Source organism: Lynx rufus, unplaced genomic scaffold (assembly GCF_022079265.1).
Source record: "Lynx rufus isolate CCGP_SWC_20201006 ecotype Redwood Valley unplaced genomic scaffold, mLynRuf1.p SCAF_10, whole genome shotgun sequence".
NCBI lineage: Eukaryota > Metazoa > Chordata > Mammalia > Carnivora > Felidae > Lynx > Lynx rufus.
Window position 1 is genome coordinate 84,258,331 of NW_025814824.1, and position 20,151 is coordinate 84,278,481.

General features: G+C 38.7%; 1 protein-coding gene across 6 annotated transcripts in view; it reads left to right on the plus strand.

The window, feature by feature from the left end:
• Window positions 1-20,151, plus strand: part of GAPVD1 (GTPase activating protein and VPS9 domains 1) — a 76,953-nt gene that overhangs the window by 30,042 nt on the left and 26,760 nt on the right. For 4 of the 6 annotated variants that reach the window (XM_047069530.1, XM_047069520.1, XM_047069497.1 and 1 more), the window contains exons 3-11: window positions 1,389-2,232; window positions 4,209-4,295; window positions 6,074-6,208; window positions 6,354-6,543; window positions 11,231-11,391; window positions 13,488-13,617; window positions 14,991-15,116; window positions 17,650-17,823; window positions 19,454-19,594. In XM_047069530.1, the coding sequence (XP_046925486.1) occupies window positions 1,389-2,232; window positions 4,209-4,295; window positions 6,074-6,208; window positions 6,354-6,543; window positions 11,231-11,391; window positions 13,488-13,617; window positions 14,991-15,116; window positions 17,650-17,823; window positions 19,454-19,594 (1,988 nt within the window). The remainder of the gene's footprint in view (window positions 1-1,388; window positions 2,233-4,208; window positions 4,296-6,073; window positions 6,209-6,353; window positions 6,544-11,230; window positions 11,392-13,487; window positions 13,618-14,990; window positions 15,117-17,649; window positions 17,824-19,453; window positions 19,595-20,151) is intronic. The other 2 variants (XM_047069504.1, XM_047069515.1) reach the window with 1 other exon arrangement.

The window sequence follows — 20,151 nt, forward strand, 5'->3', positions numbered from 1 at the left end:
GAGAGAGAGAGAGAGAGAGCGTGCGTGCTTGTGCGTGCAGGCAGGGGAGAGGCAAAGAGGGAGAGAGAGAGAATCCCAAGGAGCTCAGAGCCCAAGGGGCTTGATCTCCAGAACCTGTGAAATTATGACCTGAGCTGAAATCAAGGGACACTTAACCGACTGAGCCATCCAGGCGAGTGACCCAGTTTTTAAGTAATCTCTACACCCAACGTGGGGCTTGAACTCATAACCCTGAGATGAAGAGTTGCGTGTTCCACTGACTGAGCTAGCCAGACACGCCCTTTTTTCCTAATATTATTTAACATATAGTTGGCTCTTGAACAACAAATAGGTTTGACCTGGGCGGGTCCACTTATATGTGGATTTTTTAGAGTAAAGTACTATAAATGTATTTTTCTCTTCCTTATGATTTTCTTATGACATTTTCTTTTCTCTAGCTTACTTTATTGTAAGAATACAGTATATAATACATATAACATACAAAATATGTGTTAATCGACTTTATGTTATCTGTAAGGCTTTCTTCTGGTCAACAGTAGGCTATTAGTAGTTAAGTGTTTGAGGAGTCAGAAGTTTTATGTGGATTTTCCATTGCACCTGGGGTCAGTGCCCCTGATGCCCGCATTGTTCAAGGGCCAACTGTATACATTTCCATGTTTTGATACTATTTGTCTACTTCTTCGTTTAGAAATGTTTTTCACTGTGTTAATACCTTATTGTTCTATTGTTTTAAGAAGCAGTTTTTAACTGTAAGAAGAGTGGTGCTGAGGTATAACGTTGAGAAAAGTGAGACACAGAAAAGTACATACTGTATGATTCCATTTATGTGACATTGAAAAAAAATAGGACCAATCTTTGATGGTAGAAATCAGAATAATGGTGGGGCGCCTGGGTGGCTCAGTTGTTTGAGCATCTGACTTTGGCTCATGTGTTGATCTCACGGTTTGTGGGTTCGAGCCCCGCGTTGGGCTCTGTGCTGACAGCTCAGAGCCTGCAGCCTACTTCGGATTCTGTGTCTCCTTCTCTCTCTGCCCCTCCCCTGCTTGCGCTGTTTCACTCTGTCTCTCAAAAATAAATAAATGTAAAAAATAGAAATATAATTAAAAAAAGAAATCAGAATAATGGTTATTTTTTTGATACTTTTCATTGGACCTGATTTAATATGAGGAATTTGTCGCCCTTGGTACTTTTGGTTTTGCCTTTCTTTACACATTGAGATGCTGGTGGGCTGAAAGATTTGAGCACTTTGGAGTGATCTCATTGCTGGGACTATAATCAGTCTACGTTTCAGTGGAGTTGTAGTGGAGTTTCAGTGGAGTTTCAATGGAGTATATGTGTTATATTATTGTTGTTGATTTTGTTGTTTTGCTTGTCTGCTCATTTTTTAGTGCTGAAGCTTCCCCTGCTGAATGTTGCCAGCATGCCAAGATTTTGGAAGATACACAGTTTGTTGATGGATATAAGCAATTAGGATTTCAGGAGACTGCTTATGGAGAATTCTTGAGTCGGTTAAGGGAAAATCCTCGTCTTATTGCCTCCTCTTTGGTTGCTGGGGAGAAACTTAATCAGGAGAACACACAAAGTGTTATTTACACAGTTTTTACCTCCCTCTATGGCAACTGCATTATGCAAGAAGATGAAAGCTACCTCCTTCAGGTTTTGAGATACTTGATTGAATTTGAACTTAAAGAAAGTGACAACCCCAGGCGACTTTTGAGGAGAGGAACTTGTGCCTTCAGCATCTTATTTAAACTTTTTTCTGAAGGACTGTTTTCTGCCAAACTTTTTCTCACAGCTACTTTACATGAGCCAATCATGCAACTACTTGTTGAAGATGAAGATCACCTGGAAACAGATCCAAACAAGCTAATCGAGAGGTTCTCCCCATCTCAACAGGAAAAACTCTTTGGAGAGAAAGGCTCAGATAGATTCAGGCAAAAGGTTCAAGAGATGGTGGATTCCAATGAAGCCAAACTGGTGGCTTTGGTGAACAAATTCATTGGTTATCTCAAACAGAACACATACTGCTTTCCACATAGTTTGAGGTGGATTGTGTCACAGATGTACAAAACCCTCTCCTGTGTAGATAGACTGGAAGTCGGGGAAGTCAGGGCAATGTGTACTGATCTCCTTTTGGCCTGCTTCATCTGTCCTGCAGTTGTCAATCCAGAACAGTATGGAATAATTTCTGATGCTCCTATTAATGAGGTGGCAAGATTTAATCTGATGCAGGTATGCTTTTGCTATTATTATTAGTGTGGCATTCAGTTGAAAATCATTTCATTAGGTAGATGGGAATAGAAAATACGATGATAATATTTATATATTTTTACCATTCCTTTGCCTCAAACTGCCTTAAATGTTTTCTTCTTAAGACATGGAAGCAGTTATTATATTGGGATTTAAAAATATTGTCAAATATTTTAGTCATAAAATATTTTGTGTTAGTTTTTAAATAGAGTCCTCAGATTTGAACGTATAGTTGGTTAGATTGTCTAGAACAGGGCCACCGTCCCTTTCCCATGATTTCAAAACCTAGCATGATTGAAAATCTTTATATATCATTTTCTTTTTTTTTTTTTAATGTTTATTTATTTTTGAGACAGAGAGAGACAGAGCATGAACGGGGGAGGGTCAGAGAGAGAGAGGGAGACAGAATCTGAAACAGGCTCCAGGCTCTGAGCAGTCAGAGCCCGACGTGGGGCTTGAACTCACAGACCGCGAGATCGTGACCTGAGCCGAAGTCGGACGCTTAACCGACTGAACCACCCAGGCGCCCCTATACATCATTTTCTATACATTGTTTAGTAGCAGAACTTAACTTGAACTCACATGAGGCTGTTTATCATCGTTATTCCATTTGCTGCTAATGAATATTCCTGTTTTGCTGCAGAAATATTAATACATTTGATTACAGAATGCCACCCTTAATACTGGCTGTGTTACATCTATGCACTGATCAGCCTTTCAAAAATTACAAATTTTGAAATCTGAAACTCTTCAGGACCTAAGAGTTTTAGAAAGAGGAGTTCTGTGTGTGTATTAGCGTTCCTTACCCCCCCCCCCCCCCGCCAATCATCTGAACTACTGAAATCATGTTACTTCTTTTTTTTTTAAATTTTTTTTTTAACGTTTATTTTTGAGACAGAGAGAGACAGAGCATGAACGGGGCAGGGGCAGAGAGAGAGGGAGACACAGAATCGGAAACAGGCTCCAGGCTCTGAGCCATCAGCCCAGAGCCTGACACGGGGCTCGAACTCACAGACCGCGAGATCGTGACCTGAGCTGAAGTCAGACGCTTAACCGACTGAGCCACTCAGGCGCCCCTGAAATCATGTTATTTCTTAAGAGAATCTTTTAATCATATCCTATCCCACAGAAATACTGTGAAGAAGAGACTGAGTTTATTTGGAATAGATTATATCTTTGGATGATTTTATTTTTAAATGATAAGCTTTTTTTTCATGGTTAGTTCTATTATATTGGTATGTTTAGCAATTAACTATAAAGAATCCCCAAAATAAAATTAAAAAATTTTTATTATCTGTGAAACACTAAATTTATTCTAAGATAGTGTAGTTGTAGTTTTTATTTTTGTCGTTCCAATAAAGATTGAGTCACTTATTTTCAAAATGAGCAAAAAGGGGAATTGTCCCAGATATTAAGATAATGCTATATGATATTAGTTTTCTCCAAAGTGTCTTTAAAGAGAGTAGATTAACAGTTCTCTCTTACCAGTAAGAAACTTGCTCTGTGAATTAATATTTACCTTCCAAGCAGCTATGTTGTGTAGGATTTTTAAATCTAGAAAAAAAAATTCTACCTTGAGTATTTTATGAACTATATAAGGGAAAAGTACTTCATATTAACTTGAAGTAGTTTGAATTTTTGCAAATGAATTTTAAGATTTCTAAATGTATGAAAAGTATAATATCAGAAACAAAGGTGTTGCATTTTTATTTCATATTGTCAGTATAATGTATAAAGCAAAATTTTCTGTTTATTGTCTATAACTCTTAATCTAAATATAGTAAAAGCTGATGTAGAGAAGATACAGGTTTTATTTGGGACCCTCTTTTGCATGCTTGGTCAGATTGTGTGAATATTACTATGAAACAGATGTTTAGACTAGAATGGAAGTGCTTTCATAGAGAAGAATCTGTAAGTATCTATAGCCTGTGTCTCCCTGCCACTGCTTTGGGTTGCAGGTTGGCCGCCTTTTGCAGCAATTGGCAATGACTGGCTCTGAAGAGGGAGACCCCCGGACAAAGAGCAGCCTTGGAAAATTTGACAAAGTAAGAATGAATACTGTCTCGTGTGAAATACTATTTATAGACAATTTTGCCAGAGTATTAGTGAACTTAACTACTGTCTTTATTGTCTTTCGGTGGTGTATAAATTAAATATTCATTTCAGTTACCCTTGGTATAGCCATAGAAGGATACAATATTGGATCGGCAGCATTCATTTTTTTCATTTTAGAAAGAGAGAGCATGCGCACGTGTGAGTGGGAGAGAGAGGTGGGAAGGAGGGTGGGGAAGGGAGGGAATGCAATCTCAAGCAGGCTCCACGCTCAGGGAGGAGCCTGATGCAGGGCTCAATTCCATGACCCTGGGATCATGACCTGAGCTGAAATCAAGAGTTGGACACTCGACTGACTGAGCCACCCAGGCACCCTGGATGAGCAATATTTAAAGGAAGATGTCACAGGGCACCTGGGTAGCTCATGCTGAGCGTGGAGCCTGCTTGAGATTCTCTCCTTCTCTCCCTCTGCCCCTCTCTCCTGCTCTTGTGTATGTGCACACACACTCTCTCTTTCTCTGTCTAAAATACAAAAAGTTTAAAAATGATGATGTCACTAGAGATTACTTATTCTCAATTAATGAAGTGTTGAGGAGATGCCATAAGAGAGCCAAAGAGCTATTATTTTAAAAAGTTTAATTTAAGGCATCTGGCTGGCTTAGTGGGTAGAGCATGTAACTCAATCTCAGGGTTGTGAGTTCAAGCCCCATGTTGGGTGTAGAGATTACTTTAAAAAAATTGAAAATGTTTAAGTAAATAAATAGTTTAATTTTTTAAAAAGTCACTAAAGTTGGGTGCCTGGGTGGCTCAATTGGTTAAGCATCTGACTTTGACTCAGGTCATAATCTCACAGTTCATGAGTTAGAGCCCCATGTTGGATTCTCTGCTATCAGTGGAGGGCCCACTTTGGATCCTCTGTCCCTTTCTCTCTCTGCCCTTCCTCTGCTCACGTTCTCTCTCAAAAATAAAAACTAAAATGTTTTTTTAATAAGTTACTAAAGCAAACAAGAGATAATTGTATAGTTTTAAGTGTATTTCATAAGTATGTTTTATGGCATTGTTCACTTTAATTAAATTAGATTTTAATTAATCATAGTCAAGTAGGCTATACATTCTACTTTGTTTAAAATTCAGAGGTTATATAGTCAAATTCTCCTTCCACCTCTGATTTCTAGCCTTTATTTCCTCCCCAAAAGATTCTTCTTTTTTTATTTTTTAATGTTTATTTATTTATTTTGAGAGAGAAGGAGAAAGCACGTGCATGTGTGCAGTAGGGGCAGAGGGAGAGGAGAGAGAGGATCCCAAGCAGGCTCCATGCTGCCAGTGCAGAGCTGGATGCGGGGCTCAGTCTCATGAACTTGTGAGATCATGACCTGAGCCAGAATCAAGACTCGGATGCCTAACCAACTGAGCCGAGCCACCCAGGCACCCTTCCTCCCCAAAAGGTTCTTGATGTTCTCAGTCTTTTATGTTTTCTTCAAGAGGTCTATATGTAAACAAGCAAACTCTTACATATATTTTCCTAGTCACCCCATCCCTCCCTTTTCACAAGTGGTGTAGTGTGCACTGTTCTGTGTCATGTTTGTTTCACTTACCAGAATTTTGTGTAGACAATTCTGTATTAATTCATGAAGAGTTTAATTTGTTTCAATGTTGGGTTTAATATAATTTTCAAGAATAACTTTTTGCATGCTTGTCCCCCTTGATTAGACATTTTGTTCCCTTATTTTAAAGGGGAAATATTTCACTTTGATTTTTCCCTGTTTAACAGAGCTGTGTTGCTGCTTTCCTTGATGTTGTGATTGGGGGCCGCGCAGTGGAGACCCCTCCAATGTCCTCCGTTAATCTTCTGGAAGGATTGAGCAGAACTGTGGTTTATATAACCTACAGTCAGCTTATTACTCTGGTAATGGCTTTATTCTTTAATAGGATTTTCTCAAAAGTCATTTATCTAAGCATGGGCAGAGTCATAAATGAGTACATTGTGTGAGAAATATATATTGTATTTGAAAAATTGATCTCACTAGCTAATGTCCTTTTACTTTTGCCAGGTGAATTTTATGAAGAGTGTAATGTCTGGAGATCAACTAAGAGAAGATAGGATGGCTCTTGACAATTTATTGGCAAACCTGCCCCAGGCAAAGCCAGGAAAAAGTAGCAGTTTAGAAATGACTCCCTATAATACTCCTCAGCTGTCTCCAGCAACCACTCCAGCAAATAAGAAGAATCGATTGCCTATAGGTAAAGAGAATTTCTCATATTCAGGCTCTCCTTAAATTTAGTATATATATATATATATATATATATATATATATATATATATTTTTTTTTTTTTTTTTTTTTTTTTTGGCTTTTGTTTCTGTTCAGTGTTTTGCAATATGGTTTTGAATAATTTGGGAAAGCCTTTCTCTTTATGTTTACTGATACTAATGCAATTTTTAAAAATTGCACCAATTAGTTATGGTTTATGAGTAAGTTCTAGCTTTATCTAGACCTACTTTTCATAATTAATTGAGATCATGCCACCAACAGTATACTTTGATTATATTTTAGTAACTTTTCTTGGGAATCTGGGTGTGCCATTTGTTATAAGTAGTCAGTATTTGGATTATGTAGCTCTGTCCTTTGTTCAAAGTTCTAAATAATAAAATAATAACTTAGTAGTTTCTGTCAGTAAAGTGGGAAATACACAGTTACTATTTCCCCAATATTGTTTTTTTTTGGGTTTTTTTTTTTTTTTTAACATTTATTTATTTTTGAGACAGAGAGAGAGCATGAATGGGGGAGGGTCAGAGAGAGAGGGAGACACAGAATCCGAAATAGGCTCCAGGCTCTGAGCTGTCAGCACAGAGCCCAATGCGGGGCTCGAACTCACAGACTGCGAGATCATGACCTGAGCTGAAGTCGGACGTTTAACCAACTGAGCCACCCAGGCGCCCCCCCCCCAATATTGTTAATAATGTTTTATCAAGTGAGCTAAGATACCTTTATTTTATAAAATAAAGTTTCTTTTTATTTAGTCAAGCTTATTTAAAACAATTGGGTTTAATTAAGTTCTATTCACCTAGTAAACTTCTATTATCTATCTGTACACACACTCACACAAATTGATTCAGCATTACCATGTACCAGACTCTGGATGAGCACTTTATAGATGTAGTTTCATTTAATCATGCAAAAAGTCCCCACAAAAAGAGTAGGTATAATCACTATCCTGTGGGGTAGGGGTGGGGGCACTGTGTTGGACACTGGGAATGCAGAGAGCATTAGGATAGGCTGCTACTCTCTAGTTGCTGATAGTCTGTTGGGGAGAATAAGAGGAGACCATTTCCCTTCATTATGCTAAGTGTCTGATGGAGATAAGCATGCATGGAGGTTTATGGGGCACCCATGTTGTCCAAGTGGTGATAATGTCAGGAGATGATGCTAGAACAGGTGAAGCTAATACTTTCTCTTGAAGGTTGAATGGGAGTGAGACAAAATAGCCAAGACAGGGAGGGAAAGAGTGTTTAGGCCAAGAGAGCAGTATTTTAGTGCCATTTTTTTAATGAAAATGAGGAGGAGCTCAGCAAGTTAGTGAACATGAATAGGTACTTTATTTTACACATTTTACAGAATGGGATTTCATTTTTAATTTTTTTTTTTTTCAACGTTTATTTATTTTTGGGACAGAGAGAGACAGAGCATGAACGGGGGAGGGGCAGAGAGAGAGGGAGACACAGAATTGGAAACAGGCTCCAGGCTCTGAGCCATCAGCCCAGAGCCCGACGCGGGGCTCGAACTCACGGACCGCGAGATCGTGACCTGGCTGAAGTCGGACGCTCAACTGACTGCGCCACCCAGGCGCTCCGGATTTCATTTTTAAACTTCCATGAGCTGATTTGTTACGAACTGTTGATTTCTTTTTAATTTTTTTAAATGTTTATTTTTGAGAGAGAGAGACAGATTGCAAGCAGGGTAGGGGCAGAGAGAGGGAGACACAGAATCTGAGGCAGGCTCCAGGCTCTGAGCTGTCAGCACAGAGCTCAGTGTGGGACTTGAACTCATGAACTATGATCACTACCTGAGCTGAAGTTGGACGCTTAACCGACTGAGCCACCCAGGCGCCCCAAGAATTGTTAGTTTCTTAAAATTAATCCATCTTACATTTAATAGAATAATATCAACAAGAATATGATATCATATTCTTCAAGTCTTTGGCTTTCATCATCCTGAAATGTCAGTTTTCAGAATTAAAAATAGAAAAAAATGAATTTTGACACTGGGTGATTTTTTTTTTTTTTTTGACACTTGGGGATTTTTAATATAGCCTATTTGCACTTTTTAAACAAGAAATGAATGATTTTTGGTAAATCAGAGATTTTTTTCCTCCATTGTTCACTCCTGCACATGAGTTCTTTCATTTCTTGTCATCTAGAAGTGTCATTAAATATGGGTATAACGGAAAGTAAATATTCAGATGTTTGCCCCATATACTTTGTATAGTCGTATGACCTGGTCACTGAATTTATTTCATATTTCTAAAAAATGTGCCCATTATTCAGAGGGTTGATTTTCTTTCTGTTTAATGCTTTTGCAACCCAGGACAACAGTTAGCAGCCATCACTGTCTGGGATTCCTCAGCCACTAATCTAACTGCTCATATTACTCTAGTAACCCCATTTTGTGTGTAATAGGCTGTTCTTCCTCTTCTTATATAACTTTCATTTAAGAAATAGTTTATGAAACTGTGCTCTGTGTGCATGTTGCTTTTGCTTTATGTAAATTGCTATATGGATTTTTATTACTTGCATTTTTATAAATTATAAAGTTTGTTGCTTAAGATTCATAAGTTGTTCATGAAGTTGAATTTAATTTCACAGTTCGTTAGAAAACAGTGAGTGAGGGTCAGCAAATAAAGGTGGAGTGAACCTGGGTTACACTTTGGGAAACTGATGTGTGCTCTGAATTTTGAAAGTAAGAGTGATGAATGAACACATCTACAGCATTGTGTAGAGAGGATTCTTTATAATTCTGTCTTCAAGTAGGTCAACTTTCATTCAAAATGAGGTTGAAAGACTTGTTGCTACAGAGCATTTTTGCTTTATGTCTGTACTTTTGATTATTTTGCACTGAAATAGAATTTCTGTTTAGTATTCTAGTTGTACCAAATTTTATTGCCCTCTGAAAGAAAATTGAATTTATCATAGGAGACTTAAACTTGTAGAGAAATTGTCAAACTAAGTCTTTCAGTGTCTAAAAGTTATTGTAAGATGTGTGGGGTGGATTATTTGTTGTATTTTTTTTTTAAGTTTATTTATTTTGAGAGAGAGAGAGAGAGTGTGTGTGCAAGCAGAGGAGGGGCAGAGAGAGAGAGAGAGAGACAGACAGACAGACAGACAGAGAATCCAATCCCAAGCAGGCTCTGCTCTGCCAGTGCAGAACCCTACCTACGGCTTGAACCCACGAACCTGAGACATCATCACCTGAGCCAAAAATGAGTCAGATGCCCAACCAACTCAGCCACCCAGGCGCCCTGACAGATTATTTTAGAAAAAAGTATTACTTGTGTACTTATAGGTAGGAGGAAGAAAAATCCCAAAATAATTGGATTTTTTACTAATTTAGAATGTTTCCATAAAGCAGAGGAGAAACTTCTATTCAAACATAGGGAAATCTTTTTTTCTGCATCTTTGAAAAGAAGTTAATACTTTTCAGGAAAATCAATGTGTTTTCAAAAACTGATTCTGATTTTGTCAACGATTGTCTAATTAGTATACGTTATATGGCTAGCAGATTTCTATATGAAATTTTCTTTTTGATGTTTATTCAGTTTTGAGAGAGCGAAAGAGAGCGAGAGTGAGAGTGAGCATGGGGGAGGGGCAGAGAGAGAGACACACACACAGAATCTGAACCAGGCTCCAGGCTCCCAGCTGTCAGCATAGAGCCCAGTGTGGGCCTAGAACTCACGAACCATGAGATCATGACCTGAGCCGGAGTCAGACGCTTAACCGACTGAGCCACTCAGGCGCCCCTCTATATGAAATTTTCAAATGATTGTAAGTTCAGTTATTAGTATGGGAGACCTGTGGCAGTTCAGTCATTTTCCAGGAGAAAGAGTTGAAGGTACACTGATAAGAAATAAGGTAATGCTTTTTTTGTCACCCCGAGTCTTCAGTTGAGAGATGTGTTTGTTGTTGCACTCATCTGTGTGTCACTTCCTGGCAGGTGCACACAGATCAATGTTTCTATCAGTTTTGTTTTAAATCTTTTTTTTTTAGGGGCACCTGGGTGGCGCAGTCGGGTAAGCGTCCGACTTCAGCCAGGTCACGATCTTGCAGTCCGTGAGTTTGAGCCCCGCGTCAGGCTCTGGGCTGATGGCTCAGAGCCTGGAGCCTGTTTCCGATTCTGTGTCTCCCTCTCTCTCTGCCCCTCCCCCGTTCATGCTCTGTCTCTCTCTGTCCCAAAAATAAATAAACGTTGAAAAAAAAAAAAAATTAAAAAACTAATCTTTTTTTAAAAATTTTTTTTAATGTTTATTTATTTTTTGAGACAGAGAGAGACAGAGCATGAACAGGGGAGGGTCAGAGAGAGAGGGAGACACAGAATCCAAAGCAGGCTCCAGGCTCTGAACTGTCAGCACAGAGCCTGACGCGGGGCTCGAACTCACAGACGGTGAGATCATGACCTGAGCTGAAGTCGGGCACTTAACCGACTGAGCCACCCAGGCGCCCCTGTTTGTATCAGTTTTGAAGGAGGATCTGTGTTAGTTATCAGCAGAGAACTGGGAAGGTGGAGGGTTTTGTTTTAATTCATATTCTCACCGCCCTTTTTTTGTGCATATGCAAATGTCCTACATTAATAGAAAATATATTTTTGTGTTTAGTGTACCATTTTCTTTGTTTTGTCTTGTTCTCTAAATTATTGTATTTGAAAATCTTTTTATTAGCAACTCGGAGTAGAAGCCGCACCAATGTGCTAATGGACTTACATATGGACCATGAAGGGTCATCTCAAGAAACCATCCAGGAAGTGCAGCCTGAAGAGGTGTTGGTCATTTCCTTAGGGACAGGTCCCCAGCTCACTCCAGGGATGATGTCGGAAAATGAGGTATGAACGTATTGTTACATTTAACTTATAGCCATCAGTGTTAAGAAACTTACTTCTTTTTTCTAATTAATGGTCTCTTGTATAAGTCAGTATGTGTTTAATGAATGCATTAAATGCCAAATTCCCTATGAACGGTTCAGGGGCCTTTCACATTAACATATCAATAGCACTGTCATTGGTGATTAGGTCCACACCAGGAGGAATTTTCCTAATAGTATAGAAGAGATAGGAAGCTGGGAAATTGTGGTATGGACATTGACCTGTAGGAAATTTTTTTTCTTTTCTTTTTAATGATAAACTAGTGGTATTGCTGCTTTAAAGAGCTGGACATTCTTTAGAAATATTTTCTGTTCTTTGGTTGGTTAGGAAGAAATGGAAGAGATAACCGAAAAGAAAACTAAGAAAGTAAAATATTTTGAAGAAATGGAGTTGGGGTGTGGGCATCACTTTTAAGATATTTGTAAACAGAAGAGCTTGGGACAGAGGCAAAAGGAAAGAAGAAATATAAAAGAAGCATCATTTTATATTCAACAGTGACTGCTTATTAGTCAAGAAAAATTCCTGGCCTGGGACAAAGGGACTAGTTATAGTGGTTGATGAAGTGATGATGGTGGTTGGTAAGGCGGTGTTTGGAACTGTGGCATGACCCATACGAAAGAATTCTGTCAAACTCCAGAACTCTGTCCACACACACACACACACACACACACACACACACACACACAAATGAGCTGGCAAAAACTGTCAGAATCAACTTTTTAGGAACTCCAGAATGTAATAAAAGCCTTACCAGAACCAGGGGAATGCTGAATGAGGAAAAACAACCACTGAATTTCAGCCAGGGAACTCTGTGGCACTCTGCCTCCCCGTTAGCCTTCCCCCAGCTCACAGTTCTGGCAGCCTCGCGGACAGCAGCCTGTATCCCCTTGCAGGGCAGTCTCTGCACTGTGGTAGGAGGAGCCTTTTGTTTGCCGTTAATCAAATCGCTCTCTAGACCTTTGGATAGATTTTTCCTGAAGATTCTTTACACATTGCTCACTAGGAGTTTAAAGATCCAAGTTATCTTAAAAATACAAAATGTAAAAGTTTTATGTCCACGTTTAATTTCCAGCAAGTAGGAAAAAAATTCCATTTTTAAATGACTTTGAAAGCATCACCTGAGTAAATGTATAGAGTCGTTAAAAACCCTTTAATTTACTCATTTAAATGCAGGGCCAAAAGCACCTAGAGCGGTTGTTTGTTTTTCCTTTTCAAGGGAGGATACCATTCTTCCTTCATGTTTTACCAGTAGCCTAGGAGCACGGTGGCTGTGATTTTGAGTTCCGGGTGTGCTTAAAACATGCTGACTTCCAGCAAAGCCCTCAATTCTTCATTCAGTTGAAGATACACATATAAAGCTGAGTTACGAGGCTTGTGGGGATTGAAAAGTAATTATGTTATTTGGGAGTCATCTAACAAATAGAAAACATTTTTAAAAGGCCATCAGCTCTAAGCTAGAGATGGCTCTGAAAACACTGTAGCTTCTGGTATGGACTTTTGTGGCTGTGTATATGGTGATCAAGGCAAGGTTCAAACTAGACTGATTGAATTCTGATGCCTACAGGATAGTCTGTTCCTTTGTTTTCTTTCTGTTGAATTAGTTTATTAACTTTTGAAAAAATGTACTGCAAATTTAATGTCATTTTACCGTGCAAAATGATTTCTGTGCATTTTTTTATTTAACCCCCAACAACTCCATGGCATGCATACAGTTACTATTGTTGTTTTAGAAATCAAGAAACTGAGGTTTAGGGTAAATAAATTTACCCAAGATTACATAGTTGGTATATGGCAGAACCAGACAGACCCCACTGCTGATTCCGAAGCCTTTTGATTTTTATGATGCTACCCACCAGTCACTGATACCTGATTGTTCAATCTCTGACACTGGGTGATGGAAAGGCATAGGTTCAGGTTTTTTTTTAACTGATACACTTTTATTCTAGGGGTACTTAAAAGCTTGATCAGAATCTCGTAATATGCATTTGTTGCAGTCTGTTTTCATATCAGTAATCTGTCTTTCAGTTGTGATAAACCAAAGGCATTTTATTTTTCAGGTCCTAAACATGCAACTTTCGGATGGAGGACAAGGAGATGTCCCTGTCGATGAAAACAAACTCCACGGTAAACCTGATAAAACCTTGCGCTTTTCCCTCTGCAGTGATAATCTGGAAGGAATATCTGAAGGTGAAGGGTTACTTCATTCAAAGAGTTGTGTGATTCAAGTAATACTTTTTTGCGATCTTTAAAGGAGCCTTATAAATTATAATTATACCATCTGTTCCTCTCCCTGGGGAGAGTAATGAAGTTTTCCTCTAATGATCTTGAACAGTTGGCTATAAAGATTGTTTCTAGAATAAATTAAGATTTTAAGAAAATAATTTAAAAAAGAAAAAGATTGCAAGAGACCTTTGATCGTATACAATGGAGAAGATATGTCTTTATTGAGGCTTGAATAATACCAAGTTTCTGTAGTATTGATATATACCAATGCTTATAGAGCTCCTTTAGAGGATAATGCATGTCTAAGTGGGAAATAAATGGACTCACTAGTATTTCAGGATGTCGTGTATACTTTTAATGTTCTGTATTTCTTTATTCACACACTCATACCTTGATAAAGCAGGAAGATAGAATGGAAGTAGGAATAAAATAGAAAGTTGAAAGCTAAGATTGAGAATTCATCATTTCATGGACAAGGACAAACTTTTTTAATGAAAAAAGCCCAAGTTTACTATCATTTCAAACATAAAATAATAACTTCTTTTTCTCTAACTTTTCAGAATAGGTAGTATATAGTCATTCTAGAAAATGCAGAACATAAATGGAATCATCTGTAATTTTAGCATTCTGTTAGTAACAGCATTTTGGTTTATTTATAGCCAAATTAGGTTTATGTTTTTTTGTAACCATTTTTTGTCTAACAGTATAGCAGTGATATTTCTCTTTGTAATTTAACATTCTTAAATAGCCTAGGTTTTTAATTTTTTTTTCTTTAACTTCAAATTGGCATAATTTACTTAAACATTCTTCTGTGGTTAAACATATAGGTTGCTTCCACTTTTCAAGAATTATAAGAAGCCCTTCAACAAGCAACCTTACATGAATTTTTGAATTGCTTTCTTAGGATAAATTCTTAGAAGCACAATTGCTGGCTTAAAGGGCATTTATATTTTTAAGGTACAAATGCAGTATTAAAAACACCTTAGGGGCGCCTGGGTGGCGCAGTCGGTTGAGCGTCCGACTTCAGCCAGGTCACGATCTCGCGGTCCGGGAGTTCGAGCCCCGCGTCAGGCTCTGGGCTGATGGCTCAGAGCCTGGAGCCTGTTTCCGATTCTGTGTCTCCCTCTCTCTCTGCCCCTCCCCCGTTCATGCTCTGTCTCTCTCTGTCCCAAAAATAAATAAACGTTGAAAAAAAAAAAAATTAAAAAAAAAAAACACCTTAATCAAAACAAACAAATGAAAGCATCTTAATCTGTTGTCTGTTATCAAGGCATGAAAAGTTGCATGGTGGCTCACGAGTATTAAAAAGCTCACTCACAGTTGAAACATTTCTCTAGGTCCTTCAAATCGCTCCAATTCGGTATCTTCTCTAGACCTGGAAGGAGAGTCTGTATCAGAACTTGGAGCAGGACCTTCTGGGAGCAATGGAGTCGAAGCTCTACAGCTATTGGAGCATGAGCAAGGTAAAGTTAAGTTGAACACAGTTGCTCAAGTAGCAGAGAATTTACCTGGTTGCGAGATAAACTGTGTTTCCATGTAGGCTAGCTGTGTTCAGTAAAAGAATAAATTTAAGCTGATTATATAATGACCGTTAAACCTGCATTTATACATGGTTCTTTGAGTTCCTAAAAATATTTGGTTGGTAAGTGAATTTTTTAGGCTTAAATTACATAGAATAATTAAAATGAATTGCTTGAATTCTATAATATTTGGCATTTTAGTTCTGTAGTACTGACATTTTAAAGGATACGAAGATAAATACTTAGGGCTTAAGGAACTTACGATAGGGAGAGGATGGTACACAAATAATTAACAGTATCATGAAAGTGCTTTAGCAGTTCTGAGTTAGAGATACATGTGGCTTAAAGTGTAGGGAAAAGCTTAGTGGGGAAAAAATGCTAGCCTTAAAGTCTGGCTGGCATTGTGTTGGCAGAAACTAAAGACAGGGCATTCTAGGTGAAGGAATAGAGTAGTATAAGCAAGTCATAGAGGTGGGAAACCATAGTACTTACTCAGGAACTAGCAAGTAGGGGAATAAGGCGGGGTAAGGACTGAGAAGTAGATGGATCCCTTTTGTGCTCTAGGAAGATTAGTTTGAAAAAGTTGTTTGGATTTGTCCATTTAAAGATCATGGGGAGCCTGGGTGGCTCAGTCAGTTAAGCATCCGATTCTTTTTTTAACGTTTATTTATTTTTGAGACAGAGAGACAGAGCATGGACGGGGGAGGGGCAGAGAGAGAGGGAGACACAGAATCGGAAGCAGGCTCCAGGCTCTGAGCCATCAGCCCAGAGCCGGACACGGGGCTCGAACTCACAGACCGCGAGATCGTGACCTGAGCTGAAAGTCGGACACTTAACCGACTGAGCCACCCAGGCGCCCCATGCATCTGATTCTTGATTTAGGCTCAGGTCATGATCTCACAGTTCGTGGGATCGAGCCCCACCTGGGGCTCTGCACTGGCATTGTGGAGCCTGTTTGGGATTCTCTCTCTCCCCCTTTGTCTCTGTCCCTGCCCTGTTCATTCTCTCTTTCTCTCTCTCTCTCTCTAATAAGAAATAAATAAACTTAAAAAAAAGATCACTGATGGCCTTCAAAGGAGTGTTGAGGGCAGATGCAGATCAACTGGGTCTGAGGCAATGATTCTGAGATCTGAGTGAGCATAAAAATTACCTGGGAAATAAAAAAAATAAAAAAGGCCATTTCCCATATCTCATTTCCAGAAATCCTGGTGCAGTCCATTTTTAGAAAGGAAAAGAGCATTGCTAGTTGGGATATGTGTGGCTTGAATAAATGTAATGTTAAATTTTACTGAATTAGTTTGTCCTTGTATCAATTAGGTTTAAATTTTCTGCAAATAAGAGAGAAACCTAAAATAGTAGCTTAAGACAGAAGTTGAAAGAATATCACCTTTTTTTTTTTTTTTTTAGTTTATGTATTTTGAGAGAGAGCATGAACAGGAGAGGGGCAGAGAGAGAGAGAGAGAGAGAGAGAGAGAGAGAGAGAGAGAGAGAGAATCCCAAGCAGGCTTCGCACTGCCAGCGTAGAACCCAATGTGGGGCTCAAACCCACAAACTAGGAGATCATGACCTGAGCCGAAAGCAAGAGTCGACGCTTAATCGACTGAGCCCCAGGCGCCCCCAAGAATATCACTTTTTTAACAAGCCCTCTAGGTGATTGATCTTGTAAGTGGTTGGTAGTCTACATTTTGTGAACACTAAGTTAAGAAGTAAATTGAGGCAAATTATAGACTGCTTGTCATTAGTCAAGGGAAGAGAGAAAACTAGTATCAGGTGGATGTATTCAAGTCAAACGAAAGTTTTTTTTTTTTAGTATTGGTTTATCAGTTGATTATTGCCAGAGTAATGCTGCATACCAAACCACCTCAAAACTTAGTGACTTTACAACAATAAACATTTATTTGTGCTCTCAGGTCTGTGGGTCAGCTGGGAGGTTCTGGTTTGGACTGGGCAAACTCATGTATCTATAGTCACCAGTAGGGAGCTCTGCTAATCTTAGTTGGGGGACAGTTGGCCCGTGAGGAGCTGCTCTAGGATGACCTTTACTGTGTTTTGTGTGGTCCCTCATCCTCCAGCAGATTAACTTAAGCTTATTCTCATGGGAGAAGCAAGGGTGAAAAGAGAGCAGAAGTTTATAAGGACTTTTAAGGCCTAGCCTTGAAACTGGCACACTTCCTCCTTACTCTTTTGGCCAAAGCAAGTAACAAGGCCTTTGCAAAGACAAAGAGGGGAATGTTTCCCATTTTTTTTTTTTTTTTAATCAAAGTCACACTGCAGAAATCACCCCAGTTAATCTACCAGCAGTGGGAGTACATATTGCTGAAAGTTCAGAAGGTGAAAGAGTACATTTGTAGGGCATTGATTCAGTGTTTTGGTACTGCATGCTCCGTGTTAATGATAAAATATGTATCTTTAAAGTTGATTTAAAAAATTATAGCTGTGCTACCATTTTTAAAGTGCTTAATTTTGTTTTTGATAGCTACAACACAAGATAATCTTGATGATAAGCTAAGAAAGTTTGAAATACGTGACATGATGGGACTGACAGATGATAGAGATATATCAGAAACAGTGAGTGAGACGTGGAGTACAGATGTCTTAGGAAGTGATTTCGACCCTAACATTGATGAAGATCGCTTACAAGAAATTGCAGGTAACTGCTGTTAAATTTCTCTGGAAGATTGGTATTTAGTTATTCATATCCACCTGCCCTTCATGGGTGGGAACTTCAGCCTCTGACAGACATGGTGTGTGTGTTCGCACTAACTGGGGAACTGAGAAAAGTGTATGTAACCAGGCACTTGTGTATTTTTTTTCTTTGCCTAAATGTAGGTAGTGTTTTCCCTACCTGCACTTAACTCCCTCCCCCACCAAAAAAGAAACTAATCTTCTGAATTAGCTTCTTGTTTTCAGGACATAGTACATATTCTTAGGATATTCTTTTGAGACTAAGCACATTACGTGAAGATGGAAATTCTTAACAGATTATAGCCCCAAAACTTTCAGAATAATATAATATTGAGATTCTCCAAAAATTGAATTTAATGTGGCACCTGACTGGCTCATTCAGTAAAACATGTGACTCGTGATATCAAGGTCATGAGTTCAAGTCAGAGCTTACTTAAAAAAAAAAAAAAAAAAAAAAATTCCCGGAAGGATTAATTCGGTTCCAAAGAGTAACTACTTTTTTCTTTTTTTTAGTACCAAGTTTATTGAGGTACAACGTCCATACTTTAAAATTCACCCTTTTTAGGATACCATTTTGTGAGCTCTGAAAGGTTTCATACAGTCTCATAAGCACCATCTTCGTTTTCTCTTTAAATCATGGAACCTTTCAGGCAGATACAAGAGAGAATCACGAACTCTGTGCACATCACTCGTTTTCAACTATTACACAGACACAGGTGGCTGGTTTTGTTTCATCTCTTCTCTCACTCCCTACCCTTTTATCCTCTCCCCAACCCAACCCAGTTCTGTTTAGGCAAGTTCCAGACATTATTTTATTTGTAATTATTTCACGATGTATCTTTAAAAATGTAACTTTTACCAGTAACCGTTTGCCAAAAGTTTTTTCAGGCACTGAAGTAGCATTGTTCTTTTATTAGGCGTAATCAGAAGTAGTGGAGCATTCTGAACTTGAGTATTTTTAACACAGGTGTATTATAATGTTCAGTCCTTTCTATTGGTATTTTTCAGTGGTGTAAATAGACTTGTTAATTGGTTCTGCATTACTTTGCTTCTGGTGCCAGAGTAGTATTTTTCCTGGCAATAAGCTCTCTTTGAGCAATGAGCTATATTTGCAGTGGAGTGAGCGTTCCAGAAGATGTGTATTTTCCTGCAAATATATTTTATTGCTCTGAATATGTGGCTAATGTGCCAGAAGAAAACGTATCTGGCCAGTATACCTTTCTGTGGTTAAGTGTCTCTGTTTGAGAGGTTTTAATCCCTGTTAGGACTGTACATTTTACATATTTAGGGACACATGTAAAAATTTGCTAAAAAACCAAGATGAAAGCTAGCTGAAATGATCTAATGTGTGTTTTCTCTATGAAGAGTCCAAGGTGAACAGGAGGAAACTGAGGAAAAGGAGCATGTGCCTTTGTGACCAAAGTGGGAAATTTGTGATTTTAGTGGTGTTATTGATTGAAATCACACTTACCTTGGCTTCCTTCTTGTGGGTAGAGTAGAGATTATGTGTTGGTTTAGCGTTTGGTCCTTCTCCATGATCACTGCTCTTTCCATCAGGATCTTCGTTAATCCTTTGCTCCCCACTGGTTATACAGGTGCAGCAGCAGAGAACATGTTAGGCAGTTTACTGTGCCTGCCAGGTTCAGGGTCAGTGCTTCTTGACCCCTGCACTGGTTCTACCATATCAGAGACAACAAGCGAAGCTTGGAGTGTAGAGGTATTGCCAAGTGACTCAGGTTAGTATGCCGTCATTGTTTGCTTTCTGATTTGCACAGAAGTTTTAAATGTAAGGTATCTTAATTTCTGTATCATGTACATTTTGTTAAGTGTGAGGCAATCACATTGCTAAGAATTTCAAATGGACAGTTAGGTTAAGGCATTTTCTGTCCATCAAGAAAAAATGCAGTGTTGCAGGACATAGGCAAAGATGGCAGGTGCTTTTTGACTCTGTGTGTAGTTACTTGTAAGCATTTGTTAGCAACTCACCGGAGTTCTGTGTGGGACATTGAGTTTGGTATCTCCCACTAACTCGTCACGAAATAGGAATAGCAGTACAACTTGGACCCTGAGCGGTTGGGTGTCTGGTAAGCATGCCTAGATTTATCCTGGGGAGAACTTGACTCTTTAAAAGGTATCTAGTATATTTTTGAAATGTACTGAAATTGAGACTCTGGAGTCCTGAGAATTATTTTGTGCAGGATTATCATAAATGCATATAAAGTGTTTTGTACTTTCTCTTTTCTTACGTATTGCATTTCTGCTTTGCTGATTATGAAGATAAATCTTTGTTTTC